Source organism: Diceros bicornis, chromosome 37 (assembly GCF_020826845.1).
Source record: "Diceros bicornis minor isolate mBicDic1 chromosome 37, mDicBic1.mat.cur, whole genome shotgun sequence".
Classification (NCBI taxonomy): domain Eukaryota; kingdom Metazoa; phylum Chordata; class Mammalia; order Perissodactyla; family Rhinocerotidae; genus Diceros; species Diceros bicornis.
The window spans coordinates 27824215-27849152 of record NC_080776.1 but is presented as its reverse complement, the minus strand read 5'-3'; the positions used below and the strand labels follow the sequence as shown (position 1 = coordinate 27849152).

At 55.2% G+C, this 24938-nt stretch overlaps 1 protein-coding gene across 1 annotated transcript in view; it reads right to left on the bottom strand.

Annotated features, from left to right (window-relative positions):
• Positions 1-24938, bottom strand: part of CROCC2 (ciliary rootlet coiled-coil, rootletin family member 2) — a 72749-nt gene that overhangs the window by 29092 nt on the left and 18719 nt on the right. The window contains 18 exon segments of the mRNA XM_058533501.1: positions 1796-1909; positions 5092-5268; positions 5919-6088; positions 6527-6654; positions 10097-10290; positions 14917-15147; positions 15500-15646; positions 16078-16222; positions 16780-16962; positions 19064-19284; positions 19286-19363; positions 19365-19400; positions 19402-19547; positions 19550-19766; positions 19894-19983; positions 20062-20158; positions 21485-21712; positions 22386-22489. Coding sequence (XP_058389484.1) covers positions 1796-1909; positions 5092-5268; positions 5919-6088; positions 6527-6654; positions 10097-10290; positions 14917-15147; positions 15500-15646; positions 16078-16222; positions 16780-16962; positions 19064-19284; positions 19286-19363; positions 19365-19400; positions 19402-19547; positions 19550-19766; positions 19894-19983; positions 20062-20158; positions 21485-21712; positions 22386-22489 — 2706 coding nt within the window.

Below are 24938 nucleotides of genomic sequence, written 5' to 3'. Positions count from 1 at the left end.
CCATGGTGCCCCCACGCCCCTTCCGGCTGTGCCCATGGAACAGCCATCGGCCTTGGGGGCGGGGGCTTAATGGGGAGCAGCTCTTGGGCAAGACTTCCCCGGGTGCCAGGAGCTCCTCTTGCTCTGCTCAGAATGACCGGGGATCCGGGTCGCCACGTCAGGCAGGAGGGGGTGAAGAAACACTCTGGCAGCCAGCTCCTAATTGCAACACTCTTTTCCACAGCACAGGGCCCCGGGGATGGGCCTCAAGCCCCCTCCCCCAGCTGTCCGGCAGGTCAGATTAAACCAAGTGGCCTCCCCAAGGCCATGCTGTCTTGACACCCCAGCCCCCAGCCAGGAGGCCTTCTCGCTCCCCCCTGCTGCCCTGCTCAGCCCTCTGTAGTCAGCAAGAACTGCTCCCGCTCATGACAGTTCATGGAGGGAAGTTCTGGGCCTGACACTGCAGCCGGAGTCCCGTCCATGCACTCATTCACTGAGTCATTCATTCAACACCAGCAGAGCATCTAACCCTGTGCCCCGGGGACTGGGGACACACCAGGGACCAGGGTGGAAAAGGGCCTCCAGGATTAGAAGGAAGGCGCAGCACTGTCACAGAAGGTGATGATGGCCTGAAGGATAAAGGCAGGAGGCAGAGGAGACCTCGTGCTAGCCCAGCTAAGCTGAGTGGCTGTGGCTGGAGGGGGTGGAGCATAGGCTGGAGCCTTGCGAGAGGAGGTGCAGGGTTCTGCCCACCCTTGACCATGCTCCCTGCAGGTGGGGAGCCGTGCTCCCCCACCACTGTGCCTCGAGGCTGTTCCCTCCCCGCCCAGTGCACACACCCAGCCTGTCTCCTCTCAAGGCCAGCCCCACAGGGCAGTGGTCCTGACCCCTCCTCCAGCTCTCTGAACTCTCCATCCATGTCCTACCACCTTGCTCTGATCACCTCCTCCTGTGAGCAGCGCACTTGTCTCTGTGTCACCCACACGGGGCTTGGCACCCTTCAGGCCAGCCCTCCCATGGGGTGCGGCCACAGGGCCCCCAGGGTCACGCCCCCTACTCCCCAGAGTCCCGGTTGCTGCTGCTGTCCTGCCCCTGTGCATGGGCTCCTGATGAGGAGTCAGGGGCCCCAGGTGACCCCAGCTGGCTGCCCCCAGAACTCTGTGCACAAGTGGGCCTCGGTCTGCTGGCCGAGGGCAGGCAGCTGCCTACTGGGGTCTCTCCCCATCCTGCTTGGGATTCTCTGTGGGTGTCCTTCCCAGTGAGGGGTACAGTGCTGGCCTCCCTGGTTTGGTTTCTCCTTTGCAAAGGACCTCTCCAGTGATCCAGCCCCGGGAGGCCTCACGCCCGTGTTTCCACAGTTATCCTTTATCACGAGCAGCTCAAGGGCACAGATAGGCAAGGTGGGGGTCGGTGGGGCTGGGGGCACAGGCCTGGGTTCTGCCCCTCTGCTGCAGGATCATGTGCAGCCCCAGGCCCTCCCCTTTCTGGCCTCTGCTCGGCCCAAGGGTGAGTGAGATCTGGGCCTGTAGAGTGCCTGGGCCCGTGGCCTGCCGCCGGGGGACGGACTGGCTCCCACAGCACCCCCTCAGCTGTGGTTCACCTGGCCTTCCTTTCCCATCAAGACAGTGTCCCCTCCCAGCAGGAGACCTGGAGGTGCCCAGAGGAAGCTGAGGCTCAGGGGTGCCGGGATGGAGGAGGATGTGTCCTTGGGACTAGGCAGAAAGGGGTGCCTCTGGGGGTCTGCCAGTGACTGCTGGGCAGTGCAGGTGGCCAGGCCGGGTGTCTGGTCCCCGGTCCACGGGCACACGGTGCTCACCTCGGCTTGCTCCTGCCGGTTCTGGGCCTCCTGCCGGACCTGCTCCAGCTCCCGCGTGGCCCTCGAGAGCTCCTCCCGCAGCAGGCTCCTCTCTGCTTCTTTCAGAGACAGGGCCTGGGTGTGACGGGGTGGGGTGCTTGTGAGAGGGTTGGGGGACTCTTTTAGGAGAGGCTGCCGTAGAATGCTGGGTGTTAGAGCCTCTGCCGGGAGGCGGCGTATTCCTGGCTCCACATCCACACTCTTAGAGGGGGCAGCACCCAGAGCCCCAGGAGGGCAGGGGGCTCCTCCACCCTCATCTAACATGGTCCAGCCTCGGAGCCCGTGCTCAGGCAGTTCCCCCACCCCGGGCACTTCCCTTCCCCATCCCACACGCGTCCAACACCTGCTCTCTCCCAGCACAGAGACATATCACCTCCTCCCAGGAGCCCACCATCCCTCCAGGCAATGCTTCCTACAGAGCACAGAGCAGGAGCCACTAATGGTCTTTAACCTCTGAAAATGCTCCATGTCACTAAGGGTGAGGGTGCACGTGAGGGCCCTGAGACGCTGCATTTTGCCCACCAGCCCCCAGAGGGGAGCAAATGCTGCTGTTGGCCAGGCTGTGGAAGGTGGAAGGAATCTGGTAATGCCTATCAAAGTCACAAATGCCTGTTCTCTGTATGACCAGGCCCACTGGGGAAGGCGGCGGAGACCTGTGTGCACACATGTGGGATGACCTCCACTCGGGACATCGATTATGGTTTATGACGTTGTTTATAATAGCAACAAAACTGGAAACAACCCAGATGTCCACTGATGGGAGGCCAACAAAACCAATGATAATCTGCACGCATTAGGACATTATGCAGCCGAGAAAAAGAATAACCAAGCTCTAAAGACACAGATGTGGAAAGACCTCCAAGATATGCTGATTCTGAGAAAAGAAAGGCCTAGAACATTGCGTGGACTTTTCACACTTTTGTGTTATAAAGGTGGGGGATAATAATATATATTTCTATTTGCTTGTCTATGCACAGCAGTCTCCGGGAAAGATGTTATGTATTAAGAAATTTGTCTGGTCTTTGTCCTGGGTCCTGGGTGGAGCCTCTAAAACCCTGTAATTTCCCATGTGAGGAGTGTCTTTGTTATTCATGGGCCCCTGGGATCACACCTGAGCTGATGCTAACGAGGTGACTGTGGCAGCCACGCTGCAAAGACCAACAGCGTGTTCAGAGCACTGGGGCTGTGGGTCACAGGAGATCAGCCTCTGGGGCAGGAGACTGAGTTCCATAGAGTGGCCAATGATTCAGTCAATCACGCCCACGTGAGGAAACCCCAATCAGAACCCTCGAGCTTCCCGGTTAGTGGACACACTGGTGTGCCAGGAGGGCGACACATTCTGGTGCCACGGGGAGAGACCTCATCCAGTGTGTCTCTTCACTGGGCTGACCTGATTTGTGTCCTTTGTAATAAAACTGTATTCATAAATGTAGCATGTTCTTGAGTTCTGTGAGTCATTCTAGCTGACTGTGGAACCTGAGAGGTTCTGCACAGAACTTTGTGCCATGCGTAGACGTCCCAGGAATGCCCTTCCCCTCTCTGCCCGACAACCTCCTGTTCCTTCTTCAAGGCCTCGCCCCCAAATGCTGCCATAGCTGCAAAGCCTTTGCTTCCTCCCTCTCCATGAATAGTGGAGGAAGCAGGAGAGGGGAGCAGCTCAGAGCAGGTGTACTGTGCAACCCTGGGCAAGGTATTCCCCACCTGTGAGCCTTAGTGTTCTCTCCAGGAAAACAGGGATATGCAGAGAGTCTGACAATAAGCCTTGGTTACTGTAATTACTATAATTACCGTAAAAAATAAGCCTGCTACTGTAATTCCTCCCCTGCAATTTGTGATTTGTACAGTAGTCCCCTCTTATCTGTGGTTTTGCTTTCCATGGTTTCAGTTACCCCTACGGTCAACCAACGTCCGAAAATATTAAATGGAAAATTCCAGATAAGCAATTCATAAGTTTTAAATCGCATGCCGTCTGAGCAGCATGATGAAATCTCGAAACATCCCGTTCCATCCTGCACGGGACATGAATCATCCCTTTGTCCAGCGAATCCATGCTGTATATGCTACCCACTCACTAGTCACTTAGTAGCGGTCTTGGTTACCAGATCAACTGTTGCGGTATCACAGTGCTTGTGTTCAAGTTACCCTTATTTTACTTAATAATGGCCCCAAAGCCTACTTTATTATTGTTTATTGTTGCTAAGCTCTTACTGTGCCTAATTTATAAATTAAACTTCATCATGTATGTATAGGAAAAAACACAGTATATATAGGATTCAGTACTACCCACTGGGGGTCTTGGAACATATTCCCCATGGATAAGGGAGGACTACTGTACCAAAATTTGGGGGTCCTATTGCACTGACAACACACATGAATGTGTTTACTTGTCTGTTCCATTCACTCAACAGTGAGCACTTCAGGGTGACATGGTATACTGGAAGGGCCTGGACTTGGAGAATAGATTTTATATGCTCAGTGTCTGAATCCCAACAGCCTATGGGATGGAAGGATGGTCAGGTGGGTGGCTGATAGTTGGATACATTGATGAATGACTGGCTGGTTGATCAGGTGGATGGATGGATAGTCAGACACAAGGATGGATGGTAGATATGGATGGAGAGCCAAGTAGTGGACAGCTGGAAGGATATTTAAGTGAATGGATGGATGATTGAGTGCATTGAGTGAGTTGTTGGATAGATGGATGGTCAGATGAGTGGATGGATAGTCACGTGGATGGATTTTTGGGTGCATGGATAGTTGGATGGATGTTTAAGCAAATTGATGGTCAGGTGTGTGAATGGACAATTGGGTACGTGGATAGATGGCAATGTATGTGGGTGGACAGCTGGATATGTGAATAGAAGGAAGGATATACAAGTGAATGGATGGATGATGGACAAGTGAATGAGGGACAGTCAAGTGCATGGATGGATGGATAGGCAGATAGATAAATGGGCAGATGGATAGGTGGATGGATAGGTAGATGGATGGGTGGGTGGATGGACAGATGGATGGATGGATGGATGGATGGATGGATGGATGGATGGGCAGATGGATGGGCAGATGGATGGTTGGGTTGGTGGATGGATGGATGGGTAGGTGGGTGGATGTCTATCTACCAGATCTGCTGCAGAAGACCAAAGCTGCAATAGCAGTGACCTAGAAAGGTTGCCCCCACACAGACCTCTTGCTGGGTCAGAGAAGGCGCAGTGAGGTGGATGTGAGGACTCTGTACTGTCTCACAGTCCCTCCATCACCTGTTGCGTTTCATGCTCCAGTTGGAGGAGGCTCTCATCCCGCTCATGCTTCAGGCTCTGAATTTCCTCCTTCAGAGCCTGCCTTTTGGCTGCACTTTTTGCCACCAGCTCCTTCTGCTGTTCCAACCGGCGTGCTGCCACCTCCTTCTCCTCTGTTAGAGACAGACTCAGGCTCTCCTAGGCCAAGGCAAAGGGACAGGCTGTGAAGACTGCACTGTTCAGGACACGTGAGACCAGCAGGTGCCGGTGGTCCTGAGTGAGACCTAGTTCATGGGATGACAGGGCAGGTCCCCAGGGACTGTCCAGTCCAGCCCGTTGCACACCCTTTGTCTCACAAACAGTGACACTGAAGCACGTGCTGCCAAGGGGCTCCCTGGGCCACAGCATCCACCATCCCCCATTTATGTAACAGTTCATAAACCTTTCCTGAGCCTCCACAGTACACCAAGCACCACTGACATGCAAGATGCGTAAAGACACATCAAACAAGGCCTGCAGGAGCCTGTGACCAGTGGACGGCTCAGGCAGGCGACAAAGCTCCCTCCAGCTATGGTCCCCAGACTGCAGCCAGGTCAGCTATCATCCAGGTCCGGCCTCTTCAGTGAAGGAAAGGACCCACCCTGCACACCTGCTCCAGGTCTCATGGCCCTGGACTGCCCACTAGAACTGTGAAGAGTCCTCCTCTGGCCCCAGACTCAGTGTGGTTTGGGCACCTCCATCTCCCTGCTGATCTCCTAGGCCCCCTCCCCCAAGTGTCTGCTATTCTTTGGGACATGGTAGACTCCTGGGAAGTGACCGGGCAGCTGGGCGGCCCCAGGGAAGCAGACCTTCTCCCTCTGGAGCCGCGCTAGGTCCTCGCGGTGGGCCAGTGCCTGGCTCTCCAGGGCCAGCTGCACATCACGCTCCTGCTGCGCCACCTGCTGCTGGAGCTGCCCCACGTCCCACTGCAGCTTTGTCTCCCGGACCTCCCAGGTGCTTTTTAGTTGCTCCATTTCCACTGTGAAGTGACAGGTGCATCAGGGACTGGACACAGGGCCCCCACATCATGGAACCCCATGTGGAGTGACGGCCACTTGTTCTGAGGCGGCTGCCCGAGCTCGCAGGGACAGAGTACTCTGGAGCCCACTGGATTGTGTGTCCCCCAAACCCGCACCCTGCATTGGCTACGGCCAGGCCCAGGCCACGCGTGGCAGGTGGGCTGAACAGGTGTGGGAACACAGGGGATGGGGCAGGGGGCTGCCACACAGACCCTGTGGCCACAGCCCAGTTCTGAGCCTTGGGCCAGAGCTGGGAGCAGGCCAGGCAAGTGCCCATCCCTCAGGGACAATGGCGGCATCACCCATTCAGCCACATGAGCTCCACACATGCCCCTTCGGGAGCCCGGGGAGTGAGTGGGAGCAGTGCATCGGGGGCTGATGTGTGGAGAGACGAGCACCTTGCAGGGCCTGCCGAGCCAGCCGTGCGCTCTGGGCCTCTCGCTCTACCTGCTCCTGCTGCGCCTGCAGCTGCATCGCCAGCTGCTGGGCCTCCAAGAGGCTGCTCTCCAGGGAGTCCCTCTGGGCCCTGCAGAGAGTCATCACACAACGGGCGAGTCACCCAGGCCACCCTGCAGATGAGGGACAGCGCGTAGCCCATTTGCCGGGTGATGGAGCAGCGCCTGCCAAGGCCAGGCTGGCAAATCAGAACATAAACGGAGGACATCTCATTCATTTTAAATCTCTAAAAACAAACTGGACCCTATATACAAAAAAATGTTTCAGGTGGATTAAAAAGCTAAATACGAAAACAAAATGAAGCAAACAACCAACCACTAGACAACTCAGAATTATAAAAAGTGGTAGAAAAAAATACAGAAGGATATTTTATAATCTTCTGAAGCAAGACACAAAAGCCAGAAAATAAAAATAAAGGAGCCAACAGATCTGAATACATTTAAAGACAGTGAGGGGGAGCTTTTGTGCAGAAAGGATTCCACAAACCAACTTAAAAGACAAGGGACAGACGTGAAGAAAAAAATCTGCACTAAATATACAAAGGGTTAATATCCATCATATACAAAGAGCTCCTACCAATCAATGACAGAAAGTCAGCTGATCCTACAGGAAAATGAGAAAAATGACTGCTATTCACAAAGAAAACATGAATGGCCAATAAACATGTGAAACTTGCTCAACCCCACTAGTACTTAAGGAGATTTAAATCACAACCATGAGCTGTTATTGATCATGCATCAGATTAGCAAAAGCTTAAAATAATGATAATATCCAGTGTTGGGAAAGGAGTGAGGACCGTTTTCTTTGAGGGGGGTGGCGAATGGGAAATTTCAAAACTTAAGAGTGTGAATATCTTTGAGCCAGCAATTCCACTTTAGGAATACACATGAGTCAGCAATGCATGTATGAGGATGTCCACTAAAGCTTTCTATAGGGCATTAACTGGACTCAGCTGCAATGCTGATAAATGGCAGAATGTTCTAGAAATTATGGTGCATCTTGTCAGTTGTTAACGAGATTGAGGAAACTCTCTTCTCTATTCTCTTGTCATGGAAAGAGTCGCTCTGAAAAGCAAACTGCCAAAACAGAACTGCACACACAGATGGTTCTATTACATACAACAGCTGCCTCCATGTCTCTGTGCACACGGATGCAAACGCTCAGAAAACACCTGGATGGATACATGGGAACTCACAGCAGCGCCCATTTCTGGAGAGGATGGTAAAGCAGCTTGAATTTCTGACAACCAATCCATCAACCGTCAATCAGAAACGAGCACGTTTTAATAATTGTTACTGTGCTCCACCCTCTGCTGTGTGATGTGTGGTGAAAAAAGCAACCAACCAAACAACACACTGACACACCACAAACACTCAAATGCAAACACCCACACGAACGCAATGGCGAATGCACAACCCCAGAGAAGTTGATGGGTCAGGGAGAGCCATGGGCCACCTTGCCCACCCTGACCTGGCCCTGCCGCAGTCTCCCTCGCTGTCCTTGCACACCATTGCCACATTTGTTGGAGGTAGGGCACGTTGACACCCTCCAGGAGCCCTGATGTCTGCAGAGCCCAGAAACTCCATTTCTCTGATATCCCAGTCCCCTCTTCCAGTCCCTATAAGAACCCCACGTGTTTCCCACTCCCCGCGTCTGTGTGAGCACTCCCTCTGCCTGGAACGCTCTCCTCAAGCTCTGCTTGAGGAAATCCCCTCAGGTACACTTGGAACCCTCCTCCCAGACGCCTGCTGGGTCCCCTCTGGGAGATGCAGCCTCTGCTCCTCGGACACCAGGATCTTCACCCAGAAGCCTGGGAATCTGAGGGTGAATCCAGTCTCTCCCTCCACAGGAGCTGAAGAGCATCCTAGTCTCCTGGAGTGGAGGCCCAGCACAACCAGCAAGGGTGAGCATGGGGTGCAGGTGGGGACCCCACTGCATCTTGCTGGCTGACAAGCAGGCTGGCACCCTGTGAACTGAGAGAGTGTCCCCAGCACAGCAGCCTTGTCAGGGCCTGGGGGCTGGAGGACCTCGAAACCTGAGTCCTCTGTCATCAAGCCCACGGTGGGAGGTTGCATCAGAGAAGCGAGGAACTGGGGCAGCCTTCTCACGCCTGGTGGTCGTCACCATTACCTGGGAGCTCATTAAAACCGTGGCAGCCAGACCCTTCGGCCCCATGAAGCCAGCCAGATAAACACACAGCATATGCACCAGGCAGATGTGGCTTCAGGACAAGTCCCAAGCAGCCCTGTCACCAGAAGCTCAGACTGGTCATTGTGAAATACTGTTTAGTGGGTGTGTGGCTGTCTGGGGGCTGCAGGGCTGCCATATGTAGAGGCCCAGGGCCCAGTGGTCAGGGCTGAGGCCGGCAAAGGATCACTGGCTGCTGAAGCTTCTGACCAGGGCCTGTGATCAGGGCAGTAAACGCTGGTGGGAGGAAAGGAGCCCCCAACACCTGCTCTTCCGAGCACCTGTGGGGCCTGGGTGGGGGCAACAGGCAGGGTCCTGGGACCCTTCTGCTCCTACCAACGCAAAGTGGCCTTCATCAGGTTTTCTGTTCCAATTACTGCACAAGCTTTCATCTGGAGAAGTTTGTCTGTGAAGATGTTCAAGGATCCAGGACTCAAAGGGCTCTCATGACCCCCTGATTCTGGAATTCCAGGAGGAAATCTTGTCTACAAAAATATTTAGATGTTTCTGAGAAGGGCCCGCAAGGTACAGAAAGCCATTGGCTTTTGGATTTCCACAGAGGCCACAGGACCAGCTCAGCTCACCAGGCAACAGCCTACAGGGCACCCCCTGTTCTTGCCTATAAGCGCCCATTCTATGTCTTCTGGAAGTGCCTCCGATGGTCTTTGGGGCTTGTCCTTCCCCACTCTCAGCCTCATGGTTCCCTGGGGCTGATACTGCCCTGGCTCTAGGGATGGGCATGTGACCCCTCTGACGCCCAGGATTGGTTTAGGGACATCAAGTGGCTCAAGATGGTCAATGGCAGCAGCTCTCGGGCCTTATGGAGAGAAGGGCACTCTGTGTCTGCTGGAGGATGGAGCCTAGAGTGGCTTCTGGCCATCTTGCCACCTCCCTCCCTGAGCCTGCTTGAGAATGAAATCTCCTCAATCTTCTCAGAGTAGAGCAGAGCTGAGTGGGGAGAGGCAGGATCATGAGGGCACAGTGGGAGTGCCTGGATCCAGCCTTGCCTAAAGCCATGTGTACCCTGAACTTCTCAGATCCATGGGAAAGACATTTCACGTTTTCTTTCTGCTGGTCTGAGCTGGGTTTCTGCTACTTGTCACCTGGCCAGTGCAGCCACCTCTCTCAGGAAGGCCATCCCAGGGCTCTTACTGGATTCCCCTCCTCTAGATGCTCTCCCATCCACAGGCACTGTGGGTGGCCCTCACTCACAGCCTCTCTCCCATATAGACATACTCGCCCTGCCCTATAGCCGCTAAGTGAGTGCTTGCCCCCTGCCACACTGTGGGCTCTCTGAGGGTGAGGCCATGTGGGTCCCTGGGTACCTCAGATCAGCTGCCTCCTCAGCCGTGAGCCAGCCCTGCCTCTCCAGGGCCTCCTGCTGGGCCAGCAGCTGAGTCCGCTGCTCACACAAAGCCTCCTTCTCTTGCAGGGCCCTCTGGAGAGTGTCCCTCTGGGCCTCCCGGTCCTGCAGGCTCTGGGCCAGCTGCTCCTCCAGGGCTTGTTTCTTGCATGTGACCTAAAGGATGGTGGGGAAGAGATGAGTCCAGCAGAGAAAGAGACAGTGAGTGGGAGGTTGAGGAGGGGCCTCTTAAGGGAAAAGAGGGACTTCAAAAGAAGCGATCTCATGCAGAATGATGTGGAGGAGGAGAGTGGATCTAAGACATATCGGACCTCAGAAGCACGTGTGTGTTTTCACAGTAGAGGGGACCTCTACTGCTGTAACTATGATGGAGGAGTTCCTGGGCTGAGCACTTCCAGGGAGGAGCCAGCTGCCAGTCTAAATGGTAACCTTGGTTGGGCCACAAGTGTCCCGAGGGCAGGAAACATTGCATAGAATGGCAACAGAAGGTAACAGAAGACCAGACTGTTGCAGACCAACACTTCCACCAAGAACATCACAGAAATGTAGAAAAATATATCACCAGAATCTGTATAAGGCCTCAGAGAGCTGCCAAGACAGCTGGGACCGAAGGAGCCAAGACCATGCAGAGAAGGGAAATAGAAGAATGAGCCACCATTCGGTGTCTCTTCTCCTCTTAGAGCATTTGCTGACTTAGAAGTTTTGGCTGATAAATTGAGAAGTCAAGGAGAGCTTCTGGCAGTACTCTGGCCTTAGGGGTAAAAAAACTCAAGTTCAGAGCCATCATAGCAGAGGGCTCCTGATAAACACCCCAGGTTTCTAGTTGTATTCACAGAAGGACTTCGCTAAGAGTAGTGGTGAATCAGAACTAGACCGTCCTTCATAAAAACTGAAGCTCAGGTCTGAGCGACCTCAATCATGAATTATGGTCATCATTTACCTTCACTGCCTGCCAGAATCAAAAGTAATCCTCTCTAGAAGAAGAACAGCATCATCAAGATCCTCAAATTATTTCCATATTTTTTATATATGATATTTGGCATTTAATCAACATTAGCAGGCATATTAGGAAAAAGATTATATGGCAAAACCACATATAAGAACACAAAATAAACACAGCTGCCTTCTTACTCCCTTGGCTATCCAGACATTGGAGTTATCAGACACAGACTTTAAAATAGCTGTGATGAAATGTTCAAGAAGATGAATGGCAAGATGTAGAATTTCACAATAGAACTAGGAACTAAATATAAACAATATAATTTAAAAACACAATAATCAAAATGAATAAATATATGGGTTCAATGGCAGATTAGACACAATAGGAGACCAATAATCTGGAAGATAAACAAAAGAATGTATTCAGACTAAATCATGAAGAGAAAAAAGGATGGAAAATACAGAAAAGCGTGTAATAGACACACAGACGAGGTAAAAAGGTCCAACATATGTATAATTAGAGTTTCAGAAGGAGAGGAGAGAGAATATTTGAGCAGACACTGGATAAGAATTTTCCAAATTTGATAAAATATATCAGATTTAAAATGAGCCATAACCCCCCAAAATAATAAATACAAAGAAAATGTCACATAGATATATCTTAGTAAAGTTTCTGAATACCAAAGACAAAGAAAAGTATCTTTAAAAGTCAGAGGTAAAAAACAACACATTACCTTTAATTGAGCAACAATAAGACTGACGTTTGACTTTCAAATAGCAACAATGAGAGCCAGAGGACAGTGGAATGAATTCATTAAAATGCTGAAGGAAAATAATAGCTATATTAGTATTCTATACGTAGTGAAAATATTCTTCAAACATAAAGACCAGAACTTTCTGCTTCTGATAATGGTGAAGTATACTGTGGAGACCAACCCTCCCACCTAGAGTAGCTAGAATAGCTGTACAATGCACCTCCAACATATCTACGTGAAGGCCTTAGAGATACCAAGGCAGCCAAAACCCCAGGGGGCTGGATAACTGAGATGTAGTCAAGGGATCCTGACATTCTACTGCAGATTTCCTTTTGAAGTGTCTGCCAGCTTCTAATTAGCACAGGGCCCAGAGCCTCAGCAGCCCAGGATAAAGCCTTGGCTAACAGGCTGGGAACTTGACCTAAACTATAAAACAGAGCTGAGAGGAATTAAGTAAAGAAAGAAACAGAGAGATATACCATATTCATGGATGGAAGACTCAATATAGGTAAGATGTTCAGTCTCCTCAAGTTGATCTATAAATTCAACACACTCCCAATCAAAGTTTTAGCAGGCTTTTTTGGGGGGCAGAAACTGACAAGCTGATTCTAATGTGCATATGGATACACAAAGGATTTAGAACAGCTGAAACAATCTTAAAAAAGAAGAAGAAGATTGGATGACTCCCACTCCCTAATTTCCAGACTTACTAAAAAGCTACAGTAATGGAGACAGTGTGGTTTTGATGAAAAGATGAACAAACAGATTGATTTGCACAGATCAACAATATGATCTGTGCACACATATGCACACACATGATCAATTTGTTTTCAACAAGTTGCCAAGGTAATTCAAAGGGGAAAGGAGAGTCTTTTCAAAAAGTGGTGCTGGAACAACTGTACATTAGTATGAAAAGTAATGGACTTCAGTTTCTACTTCATACCATACACTTGTGGCTCTCTCACTTCAGTGTGCATCAGAATCACCTGTGGGGCTAATTAAAATCCAGGTTTTTGGGCCCTGCCCACCGAGTCTGGTTCCGCATGTTTGTGTGGGCTGAGAATCTGCATTTCTAGCAAGTCCCCAGGGGATGCTGGTGCTGCTGGTCTGGGGAACACACTCTGAGAACCACTTCACAGAAATCAACTTGAAACGGATCATAGAGCTAAATGTAGGGGCTAGAGGAAAACACAGGAGGATATTTCCTTATCCTTGGGCTAGGCAAAAAGTTCTCAGGCAGGACCTAGAAAATACTAGCCATAAATTTTTTAGGAATTTAGTAAATTGGACTTTGCCAGAGTTAAAATTTTCTGTCCATTAAAAATACCATTAAGAAAATGTACAGGCCAGTCATGAACTTGAGGAAAACAAGAGATGTACCTCTACCTGACAAAGTACTTGTATCCAGGATATATGAAGGACTCCTACACATCCACAACCAAAATATGGAACCCAACAAAAAAATGGGTGAAAGACTTGAAAAGACACTTGACAAAATAAGGTATGTGACTATCCACTAAGCACATGAAAAGGTGTTTGACATCATTTGTTATCAGGGAAATGCAAATTAAAACCACAATGGTATATAACTTCACACACACAGAACAGCTACAAATAAAAGCGGATGATACCAAATGTTGACAAGGCCAGGAGCAGCTGGAAGTGTCTACTGCCAGTGGTAGAGGGAAATGACACAACCACTTCAGAAAAATGCTTGACAGTTTCTCACAAAATTCAACACACACTTACCCAAGGACTCCACAATTTCACCCCTAAGTATTTACTCAAGAGAAACGAGCATACAGTCCTGTACCGTATAACAACGTTTCGATCAACGACGACCGCACACACGATGGTAGTACCGTGAGCCTAGGTGTGTAGTGGGCTCTACCATGAAGGTTCGTGTAAGTACACTCTGTGATGTTCCCATGATGATGAAATCGCCCAACCAGATGTTTCTGAGAACGTATCCCTGTCGTTAAGCAAGGCATGACTGTATGTGTACGTAACTTGTGCACAAATGGTCATCGCAGTCTTGTCCATTATAGCCCCAAACTAGAAACAACCCAGACGTCCAGCAGCAGATGAATGGGTAAGTGAATGTGTTTATTCATTCAGTGGAATATTACTGTGCAGTCAAGAAGAATAAGCTCTTGGTATACCTAACAACATGGATGACACTTGAAGGCATCATGCTGAGAGGCAGACGCTGGACACAAAAGAGCCTGTACTCTGTGACTCCATTTACAAGAAGTTCTAAAACTGGCAAAATCTGTCCATGGTGGTACCCATCAGAGCAGAGGCTGCCTGGGGCTGCTGGTGACTGGAGGGGCACAGGGAAACTTCTGGGCTGGTGGAGAGGCTCTGCATCTTGATGGCAGTGGTACCTACACAGGTGCATACGATTGTCATCGAGCAGTACACTGGCTTACCGCATGGAAATCATACTTCGATTAAAAAAAGAGAAAATAGACGAGTCTGAGAAACTAAAAGAGGCTGTACTGAGTCCTGAAAGCGACAGGGGCCATGGAGTCCGAATGCCGCTGGGGGCCCAAGTCTGCAGGGACAGGGTGTCCGTGTGGACCAATGAGGCTGAGATCAGAAAAAAGCAAAACTACTTCAGCATCACTCCCCACTGAGTCTGTCCTCCTCAACAGAAAAATCTCTGTCCGTAGAAGATTTGGGAGCGAATGCGTGAATACACGAGTGAATGAGTAAGTGGGGAGTCCAGCTGTGGAGATGTAGTCCAGGAAGGAGAGAAATCAGACAAAGGAGTGTGGTTTACCTTTACCCTTCACCCCCAAGTGTGCGGAAATCACTGGGTGATGAGGATCAGAACTCGGCCCCTGGATGTCAGGGACGGGCCTGATGCGAACGTTCTTCTCTGCGTGTCCCTCCTCCTTGACCCCCCACCCCTCACCACTGGGAAGCCGGCTCCAAATTAGCCTGGTCAGTTAGCAAGCCTGGTGCTGACATCCTGAGCCAGAGTGACTTCTCAAGGTGATGTGTGACCTGTCCACACTCCAGAGAGGCTGGGGCGGCCCTGCCGGCCGGGGGCCGGGGGCCGGGAACCCTGTGGACCCCTCACCTGGCCCACCTCCTCCTGCAGCTGGGCCCTCTCGCGCTGGAGCCGGGCCGCCTGCCCCTCCAGCTGCTCCAGCTGCTCCTCCAGGCGCCCGCAGTCCTGCTGCAGGCCCCGTCGCTCAGCCTGCACGAGCTCCAGCTGCTGCTCCGCCTGTGCCAGCTGCTCCTGGGCACCTGCTCGCTCTCGCTCCAGAGCCTTCTGCTGCTCCCGCAGCTGGTCCCGCTCCTGCTCCAGCTGCCAGCAGGGGGCCGGGAAGGGTCTGCATCCAGGCCCACGCACCATGCGCCTTCGGCCTCCATGGGCTGACCACTGCTGCCCTGGCCTGCCCTGGTGTGGGTATGGCTTCCCCTCCCTCAGGCCTGGCCAGGGTCTGTCAGGCTCCCTTGTCCCTCTGTGGGCCTCTGACCCCTACTGTGGGCCTCTGACCCCTACACCTGCTCACAGTCCAGGAAAGGAAAAGATGGGGTGGAGGATGGCTGAAAGGAGGGGCCAGGGCTCGGAGACCCAGCGCTGGGAACAAGCCTCACAGACCCCTGGGGGAAGTGAGGCTCAGGGCAAGGTCCACCCACCCGGGCCCTCGTCTCACCTGCAGGACCAGGTGGTTCAGGGCGCCTTTGTCCTGAGCCAGCCCCTCCATCAGGGTGGCCATCTTGGCCAGAGAGTCCCTTTGCTCCACCCCCTCTGACTTCAGCCGGGTCACAAGCAGTTCCAGGTCAGTGTTGCTGGACTCGGCCTAGGGCAGGGAGGGAGGACAGCGGTCACCCCAAGGGGGAACGCCAGGGAGGGACTTTCAGATTCATGGGCAGAGCTGTTGGTGCCAGAGAGGGAGTGAGCCCCAAGTCGTGGAGGTGTGCAAGCTGGAGCTCTGTGTGGAACGGGGTGGAAGGAGTCCCATGGTGGGAAGGCCTCTGGGGAAGATGGTGGCCCCCTGAGTACTAGGGCTGCAGCTAGGAGAGGTGACAGGGCGGCCGAGGGAGAGACCATTGAGAATCAGGTGTGGCCAGTGGTTGGGGAGATGGCCAGTGTCTACTGGTTGTGACCGAGGAGGCCATTGGTGACTTTGGAGCTCTGGGGATGGACTGAGGGCCAGGCGGGTGAGGAGAGAGGTAAGTAGGAGGGAGGCGGGCTGGGCAGACAGTGAGAGAGAGAGGCACGGGGGCCTACCCGGGCCAGGGCGGCACGCAGACCCTCCCTCTCGCTTTCCAAAAGGTCCCTCTGCAGCCGTGCTGCGTTCAGCGCCTCCCGGGCCGACACCAGCTCCTTCTTGAGCCCCGAGACCTTCTCCTCCAGCTGCTCCAGCCGCCCTTGACTGAGGCCCGGAAACCAGAGGGCAGAGGACGTGAGGTCTCCTCAGGGAGAGATGGGGGACCCCTCACAGGACCTAGAGGGCAGGGCCATCGCCTCCACCTCCCTCCAAGCCCAGGGAGCCCAAAGGAGCATGGGGACAGCCTGGAGGGCTGGGAAGTTGGTGAGTCTGAGGGGGTGGCATCCGAACCCAGCCCGTTTCTGGGCTCGGGGTGGGGTGGGGTGGGAGCCTCAGTCGACACTCCAGGGCGAGGAGTGTGTGTGCGTGTGTGCGCACATGCTGGGAGGACACCCCCTCGCTGGGCGTGGGCCGGTGGATTTGCCTGGGGACAAGCATCAGGCCAGACGTTGGAGCGGGTATCTGGGTGTGGGGGTGATGGCCCAGCCTGGAGGAGCCGGGAGAGCCCTTTACCCCTGCTGTCCCATCAGGCACCACCCACCCCCTGAGACGAGACTGTCCCACCAGTGGATGAGGACACTGAGGCCGCGAGAGGGGGCATGACAGCCCCCGGGTGGCAGAGGCAGGCCCCGCACTGCACACAGCCCCTCTGCTCAGCCCACCTTGTCTCCAGCTCCCTCTGGCCCCGCTGGCCCTGCTGGACCAGCTCTTCCTTCTGCTCTGCCCACAGCAGGAGGCTTCTCTGCAGCTCAGTGTTCATGGCCTCCAGCCTCTGCTTCTCCATGCCTGAAGCATCCGCCTTCCCTCGCAGCTCCTCCACTACTGACTCCAGAGCCTTCTTCTCCCTGGGAGCAGGGGAGGCAGAAGTTGCAGCAGCCCCGGCATGTGCATCAGGGGAAGGGGAGCCGACAGACCCTCACTGGGCATATTCGAGGCTCCTCCCCGGCAGGGTGGGCAGGGCAGAGTGGGCGCCAGGCTGTGGAGGCCACTTGGGGCAGGATCTCAGGGTAGCACATGGAGAGACGAGGAAGATGCAACCACCTTGAGCCCCAGGCCGGCCAGCTGAGGCAGGGTGACCACTAGAGGCCTTGTCTCCCTCCCTGAGGCGCTGCAGAAGCCCCTAAAGCACTTGAGGGTCTTGCTCCTTGGTGAGCCCTGAGCTCAGCTCTCTGCCACCTGCAGGCCAAGCTCAGCCAATCCTTGCAGAACTCAGGGGAAGGAAAGGACACCTCCCTGCCCGGCACCCGCCTGGCTCCACATCTGCCTGAGCTGCTCACCTTGTCCTGACAGGGCCCCGGACCCTTGAGATCCAGCACCCTCATGCAAAGCCGTGCCGAATGGCTGACCCAGTCCCGAGCCCTCTCTGCATGTCCCCCACCAGCCAGGAAGCTAGATCTCAGTTGCTCCCCCTCTGGCCCTGGCCCCTGAAACCTGGGACCCCACTTCCTGAATGCCGCTTGGATTCCCCCCATCCCCGGTGCCAAGGGGCCCACTTTGGACCACAGCAGCCGGACTAGTCCTTCCAGCCATAGGTTTGAAGGAGGTGCCCCTGCTTATAGGTCCCCACTGGTCCCCACTGCCCTCCACCCCTTGGTGTGGTGGTGTGGCCCCTGCCCGCCTCACCCTGCATACACCTTCTTCACAGGCTCTGTCCTCCAGGGGCCCTTCCTGGCTCCTCCGTTCCCAGGCCCCTGTGCCAGGCGGAGCTGACCAGCTTGCCTCTCTGCCCCTCCCTGTGCACCTCTCAAGGCAGGACTGGGACCAGTTTTCCCTTGGAGCTCCTGTCCCAGCCCTGAGCTCACTGTCAGGCCACCCAGAGAGAAGGAGCCATCCTGAAGGGGGCTATAGGCCCGACCCCCAGGAGTGAGCGAGGGGGAGCATGGCGAGCGTGCTGCACCTGCTCCTCTCTCCGCTCCCGCAGGAAACCTCCCTGAGCGCCCCACGCACACCCAGACCACACTGCCCGCTTCCCACGTTCCGGCTCAGGCAGTGTGTGGATTTGGGAAGCCCCACCGAGCCGCTCATTCAGGACTATAAATCTTGGTGGAGGCTGGCCCCGTGGCTTAGCGGTTAAGTGCGCGCGCTCTGCTACTGGCGGCCCGGGTTTGGATCCCAGGCGCGCACCGACACACCGCTTCTCCAGCCATGCTGAGGCCACGTCCCACATACAGCAACTAGAAAGATGTGCAACTATGACATACGACCATCTACTGGGGCTTTGGGGGGAAAAAAAAGGACGAGGATTGGCAATAGATGTTAGCTCAGAGCCAGTCTTCCTCAGCAAAAAGAGGAAGATTAGCATGGATGTTAGCTCAGGGCTGATCTTTCTCATAAATAAATAAATAAATAAATAAATAAATAAATAAATAAATAAAACTGTTTAAAAAAAAAAATCTTGGGGAATCTTGTCACATGCCCCCCAACTCCCAACAACCCCAGGGCGGTAAGATGTACATAGAAGCATCCAGAGAGCCTCATGGCCAACTGCACCACAGGCCACTAGATCCACAGGACACGCCAGGGAGGCACGCTGGGCACCCCAATGGATGGCGAGGGAGGGGAATTGGGGATTTATGGGCCATTTCTGAAGGAGGGGTAAGACCCAGGGAGGAGTCCTGGGAGCCAGGCAGGAGGTGGAGGCAGCACAACCTGCTCCTGGGAGGAGAGCGTGTGATGCAGGCCGAGGGGCCGGCACATGCCCAGTCTGGACTTTGGGAAGGTGAGTCCTGGGCAGACACTGCCCAGATGGGTCCAGATAAGGGCAAAGGAGGCCCATTTAGGGCAGGCAGGGGGCCGAGGGGAGGTGGCCTTGCTGGGAGGGGTTTCTATCTGGGAGCTGGCCCTCTCCCCTCCTGCTGGAAGGCCTTAGGGGGGAAGCACTGGGACTGCCGGCCCAGCCCAGCCCCTGCCCGGCCCCAACCTGCCTGGCCCAGCCCTCCCCATCACCTTCCCAAGAGCTCGCTGGTCGCCCTGCAGTGCTGCGCCTCTCGGCTCTGCGCCTCTAGCTTGCCCAGGAGGTCCTCGCACTCCCGCGCCTGCTCCTGTGCCCGCTCCTGCAGGAGCCTCCGTGAGGCCCGCAGCTCCCGCTGGCTCTCCAACAGCTGCTCCCGGAGCCCGGCCGCCACCACCTGGGAGGACTCCAGCTGCAGGCGCAGCTCCTGGGTGTGGGGGTGTGGGGGTGTAAGGTGAGCTCTCTCTGGCCTGGACAGGCCTTTGACCACAGACTCCCGCAGAAAGGATGCACTTAAGACCAGAGGCCCCTCCCTGGGGCTGTGGGGCTCAGGGGCAGGCCCCAGGGAGACCCAGTGGTCAGCCCACCTTGGTGAGACACGGGCAGGCCCTGTAATGGCACCTTTCAGCCTGGCAGGTTTCATTGCTTTGCCCCCAGTGGGGACCAGGGCACATCTTTGCCTCTGGTGCCCCCGTGGGCGCGGCTACCCACCTGCTCCCGCTGCTGCCGCCTCTGAATGGCTGCCTGCACGGCCAGCAGTGCGGGGTCCAGGGCAGCTGGGGAGCGAGCCCATGGCGGGGACATGCTCCGGTGGGGGGACGCGGTGCGTGGGGGTCTCCTCAGTCGGTCCCGCGCCTCCCCGCCTTCAGTGCTGCTGCTCCATGCCAGTTCTGGGCACCCCACGTCCGCCTGGGCCACCTTTAGGGTGCAGAGAGGAAGGGATGGAGGGGAGAGAGCTCCAGGCTCTCACGGGTCAGCTGGAACCATCAGGACCTGCAACCCATCTGCTGCTTTACCACAGGAAGGACCCAAGATGGGCCTGAACCTTAGTGATGCTGCTCAAAACGTGCTGCAGGGATTCCACTTCATCCTTCAGGGCGTCCACTGGCAGCCGGCCTCCGCTGCGCCCAGACTCCTGTGGCCAGGGCAGACTCCTCAGTGAGGCAGACAGATGCCCCCCACCGCAGGGTCACCGCCTTCCAGCCCCACGCACCAGGTTCTGAACGTCCATTTTGAGGGAAGAGATGCTTCTCTCCTTCTTCGAGTTTTGCTCTGTGAGCTTCTCCACCAGCAGCGTCTGCTCGGAGAGTCTGGAGGAAAGTCAGGGGTTGGGGCGGGGCGGGGGCGGAGTGGGGGCAGGGTCGTCAGCGCAGAGAACAGAGCCCAGAGCACGGGTGGCCCGGAGACGCCCTGGCTCTGTCAGACGTCTCCTGTGGTGAGGCTGGCCCGCTGGCATTGGCCACCTCTGTCTGAGCGGGCCTTAGTCCCTGGTCTGATCAGACGCCTCTCTCCTGCTCTAGAGCCTTCCACGGCTCCCACTGTCTCCGGAGCAGAGTGCAGACTCTGAGTTCAGTATTCAAGGCCCCCACCATGACCCTGACTCAGCTCTCCACTCTCACATCCAGTGGTTCCCCGAGGCCCTGTCCTGTCCTTGTGGCATGGCAGATGCAACACTCACCTCAGGGCCTTTGCCCAGGCTGCTCCCTCTGTCTGGAAAACCTCTGTCACCATAACCCTAACAATGAGTGATGTTACTGTCCCTTCCTTCCCAGGAGCCGCCTTCTTCTCAAAGACCCCTGGCTCCCCCGTGACACCCAGGTCTCCTTTCCCGTGGCCCCAGACCCCAGGGTACTGCCCCAGCAGGCTGCACTGGGCTGTCCAGCACCCCTGGACCCCATCATGGTGTTCCTTTGGGGCTGGGCTGGGGTGTGTTCCACTGGGCCCTGAGGGCAGAGTGGGCTTGACCCTGGCAGCCGGGCAGGTGTCTGTGGCCAAGTGAGGCCCGGACCCCCAGGTTCTGCAGAATCACACCCCGTGGCGGCAGGTTAGGCCTCCACTGGGGGTCTGTCTCCCCATTTCCTGCTGAAGCTGCGCTCAGAAGACTTCTGATCCCCGACGTGGGTTGTGTCTAGAGCCTTCCACGCTTACTCTGAGGCTCACGGACCCAGAGGGGTCCCTGGTCTCATTCGCACCAGGACAGCCTGGGCCCCTCTGCCTGCCTCAGCTTCTAAAATGACGTACCTCAAAATAAGCGCCCGCCCCTGGAAGGACACTTGTGATCTCAGGGCTGAAGATTCCACCCTGGGAACTGGCCACAAGGAAATGGCCCAAGTGTGTCCACTGCAGTGGTCACTGAAACCCTCCGAGTTGGGGAGACCTAACTGTGGCCTCCAGGGGACTGGTCAAGGAGATCTGGGCCCACGTTGTGCAGCTGCTGGGAGAGTGATTACCAACTGTGTGCGGCATCAGGGGAGGGGCCCTGGAGTCAGAATTTTGGGTGAAAATCAGGACGCAAAACTGCATGTGAGGGATGGGCGCATCTAGGAACCCGCAGCTGCTCGGCAGACAGGGAGCGTGGGGGTGCCCCTTCCCCTCTGACCTCCACCCTCGAGGACCTGCCAGACCCTGGTGCCCACCTGGCCTGGAGCGCCACCTTCTCCGTGTCCCAGCGGCCCTGCAGCTGCAGCATCTCCCGCACCTTGTCCCGCAGCTGCCGCTCCAGCCGTGCGCCCTGCAGGGCCTGCTGCTCCAGGGCGCCAGCCGCGCTGCTGGCCGACAGCCGCAGGTTGGAGTCGAGGTTCCGGCAGGCCGTGTGCAGGCGCCGGGCCGTCCTGGCCGCGTCCGCTCGCATGTCAGCGAGAGCCCTGGGAGACAAGGGCGGCACCGGCAGCTGAGCCTCAGGACGGGTGGTGGGCTCTGGGCCCGGGAGGCTCCGAGCCGGGCTGGGAGAGGCAGGGTCTGGGCAGGTCAGCCCTGCTCTCTGCCCGCAGTGGACCCCTTCCCCTGCCATCCTCAGGAGAAGTCCTGCCACGTGGCATCAATTGTCCCCATGTCACAGCTGGGCAGGGGTGAGCAGGGGCTCGGTCAGGCTGGAAAGGACAGGCTGTCCTTGAGCAGGACGTTGACCCTCTGAGCCTCAGTTTCTTTGTGTGTAAGTGGGGTGCTGACATGTACCTCATGGCTATCAGGGTGACCCCAGGACCCTGCGTGTGAGGCGCCTGGCAAAGACCAGAGGGACCCGGAAGCTTCATCTGTGTAGTTCCTCCCCTCCTGTAGTGTCCCCCTGACTGGCCCGCCCTCCTCCCTGCACCTCTGCCTGCTTGACTCTGTCCATTTGTCCCTCTCCCCACTGTCCACCTCTCCTGCCTTCTCCACCACTCCCACGGGCCAGGCAAGGTCCAGATAGGGCTGGTGGGGGCTTGTGCAGAGCTGCTGCACCCACAGGAGGAGCCTGGAGGGACCTGTCAGATGCCCCTCCTCCCTCGCCCTGATGGATCCCTTGCCGGGTTCTCGGGAGGCGGGGTGGCTGGCACTCACCCCTCAGTGGCTGCACGCAGCTCAGCCAGGTGTGCGCGGAGTGCTGTGACCTGCATCCGTAGGAGCAGGAGGCGCCGGGACTTCCCCGAGTGCGCATGTGGGGTCTGAAAGCAACAGGCTCGTGTCCACTTCAGGCAGAGGCCCAGGCGCTGGGAGGTGAGTGGAGCCCTGCGGTCCCATTCACTCTCCCCACAACTCCCTCCTCCAGACGCCATGCTAGGCAGGCTTAACGGGGGCAAGAGGGGACGCTGCACCATGTCCCAGGTCCTGCAGCCCCTGTGTCCCACAAACTCATCTTCCAGAATAATGCAAATCCCCCACAGGGGGCAGTGCTTCAATCACCCCCACCCCACCCTGGAGGACCCGGGGAGGTGACCACACCCAGCTCCTGCCCCGAAGCAGGACCCACTCAGCCCCATCTCCCTGCTGGGGCAACAGGCCGTTCTGCAGCACTGAGCTCTGGCCCCTCGAGCACCAAGAGAGCAGCTCCTACTCTCAGAGAGCTCCTAAGAAATCAGGGTGGGGCCTGGCCCTTGAAGGTGTGGAGGAGACAGAAGCCTCTACCACTCGAACCACTCAAGCTCACGGGGGGCAGGTGAGGGAGCTGTCCCTGAGACAAGGCAGAGCGAATTAGGGTTGTACTGGGGGGGCGGGGCCACTGCAGGACTGTGCGCGTGTGCGTTCGGGGGGCTGTGGAGTGGAGAGGTGGGGCAGCAGTGGGATGGAGCCATGTGTGGTCAGTGGTGCCGGCCTTGCAGGGAACTAAGCTGAAGTCCAGGAGGTCCTGTGTCTCCACACCACCTCCCCAGTCCCTGCTCGGCTGAGTCCTGAATGCTGACCTCAGGGACCCCCAGAGGGCTCACCAACAGGCCCAGTGCTTTCCGTAGGCTCCCGCCTGTTACAGCCCCGCCCAATGCCCTTCGACCTTGCTTTCCGATAGAATGCATTCACGTTCTGCCTATTCCTCAAGACAAACACACCCACCTCTTCCCTCATGAAGCCTTTGCTGATCCCCCTGAGTGCACATCTGAGCCCCACCTTGAGTCTGGTAACACTGCTGTACACCTGCAGGGAAGGCCCCTTTGTGCCTGGTGCCAGAGGCCTTGGTACACCTGCATTAGCTGCACCTCTCCCCACCCCAATGGTGATCGTCCAGGAGCAGGGACTGGATGCTCTTCCTGGGAACACGAGGAGCAGAGCCAGGACCAGCCATAAGGTTACATATGTTATGATGCAGACTTCACAACTTCGTAATTTTTTTTTTTTAGAGGGAGATTCGCCCTAAGCTAACATCTACTGCCAATCTTCCTCCTTTTCTTTCTTCCCTTTCCCCCCGCAAAGCCTTAGTACATAGTTATGTATAGTTGTAAATTCTTTTAGCTTTTCTATGTGAGCTGCTGCCACAGCATGGCTACTGACAGACAAGTGGTGTGGTTCTGCGACTGAGAACAGAACCCAGGCCACCGAAGCAGAGCACACTGAACTTTAACCACTAGGCCATCAGGGCTGGGTCCCGACCTCTCAACTTCTTGAATGCAGCACTGGGCTGGCCAACAAGGTAACGAACACGCAGGCCAGGAACCAGTGAAGTCAGGGACTCGAGAGGAACACAGGCAACTGCTCGCCTAACTGAGCAACTTGACCACGTTTCCTTGACCACAAAGGCTCAGCAGACAGAGAGAAAAGCCCAGGGCCCACCCAAAGGGAGTGTCTACTCACACACAGAAGTGGTACCCCAAAGCTGGACTCTAAGTAAGGTGTGCTGGAGGTGAGTGAACTAGAACACACGTGCACACACACACGCACCCATACACACACACACACCCCTGCCTGCAGGACACTGTAAGGAGATGCAACAGAGGATGTTTGTGTCCCCCAAAAGTCATATGTTGAAACCTAACACTCACAGTGATGGTATTAGAAGATGGGGCCTTTGGGAGGTGATTAGGTCACAAGGATGGAGCCCTTATGAATGGGGTTAGTGCCCTTATAAAAGAGACCCCAGAGAGCTCCCTAGCCCCTTCCAGGTGAGGACACAGCGAGAAGGTGCCATCCATGATCCAGGCAGCCAGCCCTCACCAGACACTGAACAGGCTGGCACCCTGATTTTGGATTTCCAGCCTCCAGAACTGTAAGAAATAAATGTCTGTTATTTATAAGCCCCCCAATCTATGTTATGGCAGCCCAGATGGACTAAGACAGGAAGGAAAAACATTTTCCCTGTGGATTTGAGACCACAAGTTAACCTATGGAATTTTCAGCCCGAATTCACAAAACCTGGGTGGTTTCAAAAAAAACTCAAGCTGAAAATTTAGTTCAATGTGGCCTCAAGGACTGTTAGAGCCCCCAGGCACCTGTCTGAAGAAATGAAAATCCTTTCTGGAAGATATCACATTCATTCCAAGTTTCAAAGAATTTTCACAAAATTCCAAGTAAGATAAACACCTTTTAGTTAAAAAAATTAACAAATCACTAAAGACACAAGGAAACAAAGCACCACGGTCAAGAGCCAGCAGAGACAGTGGCACCAGGCTTTGAAGAACTTCAGATATT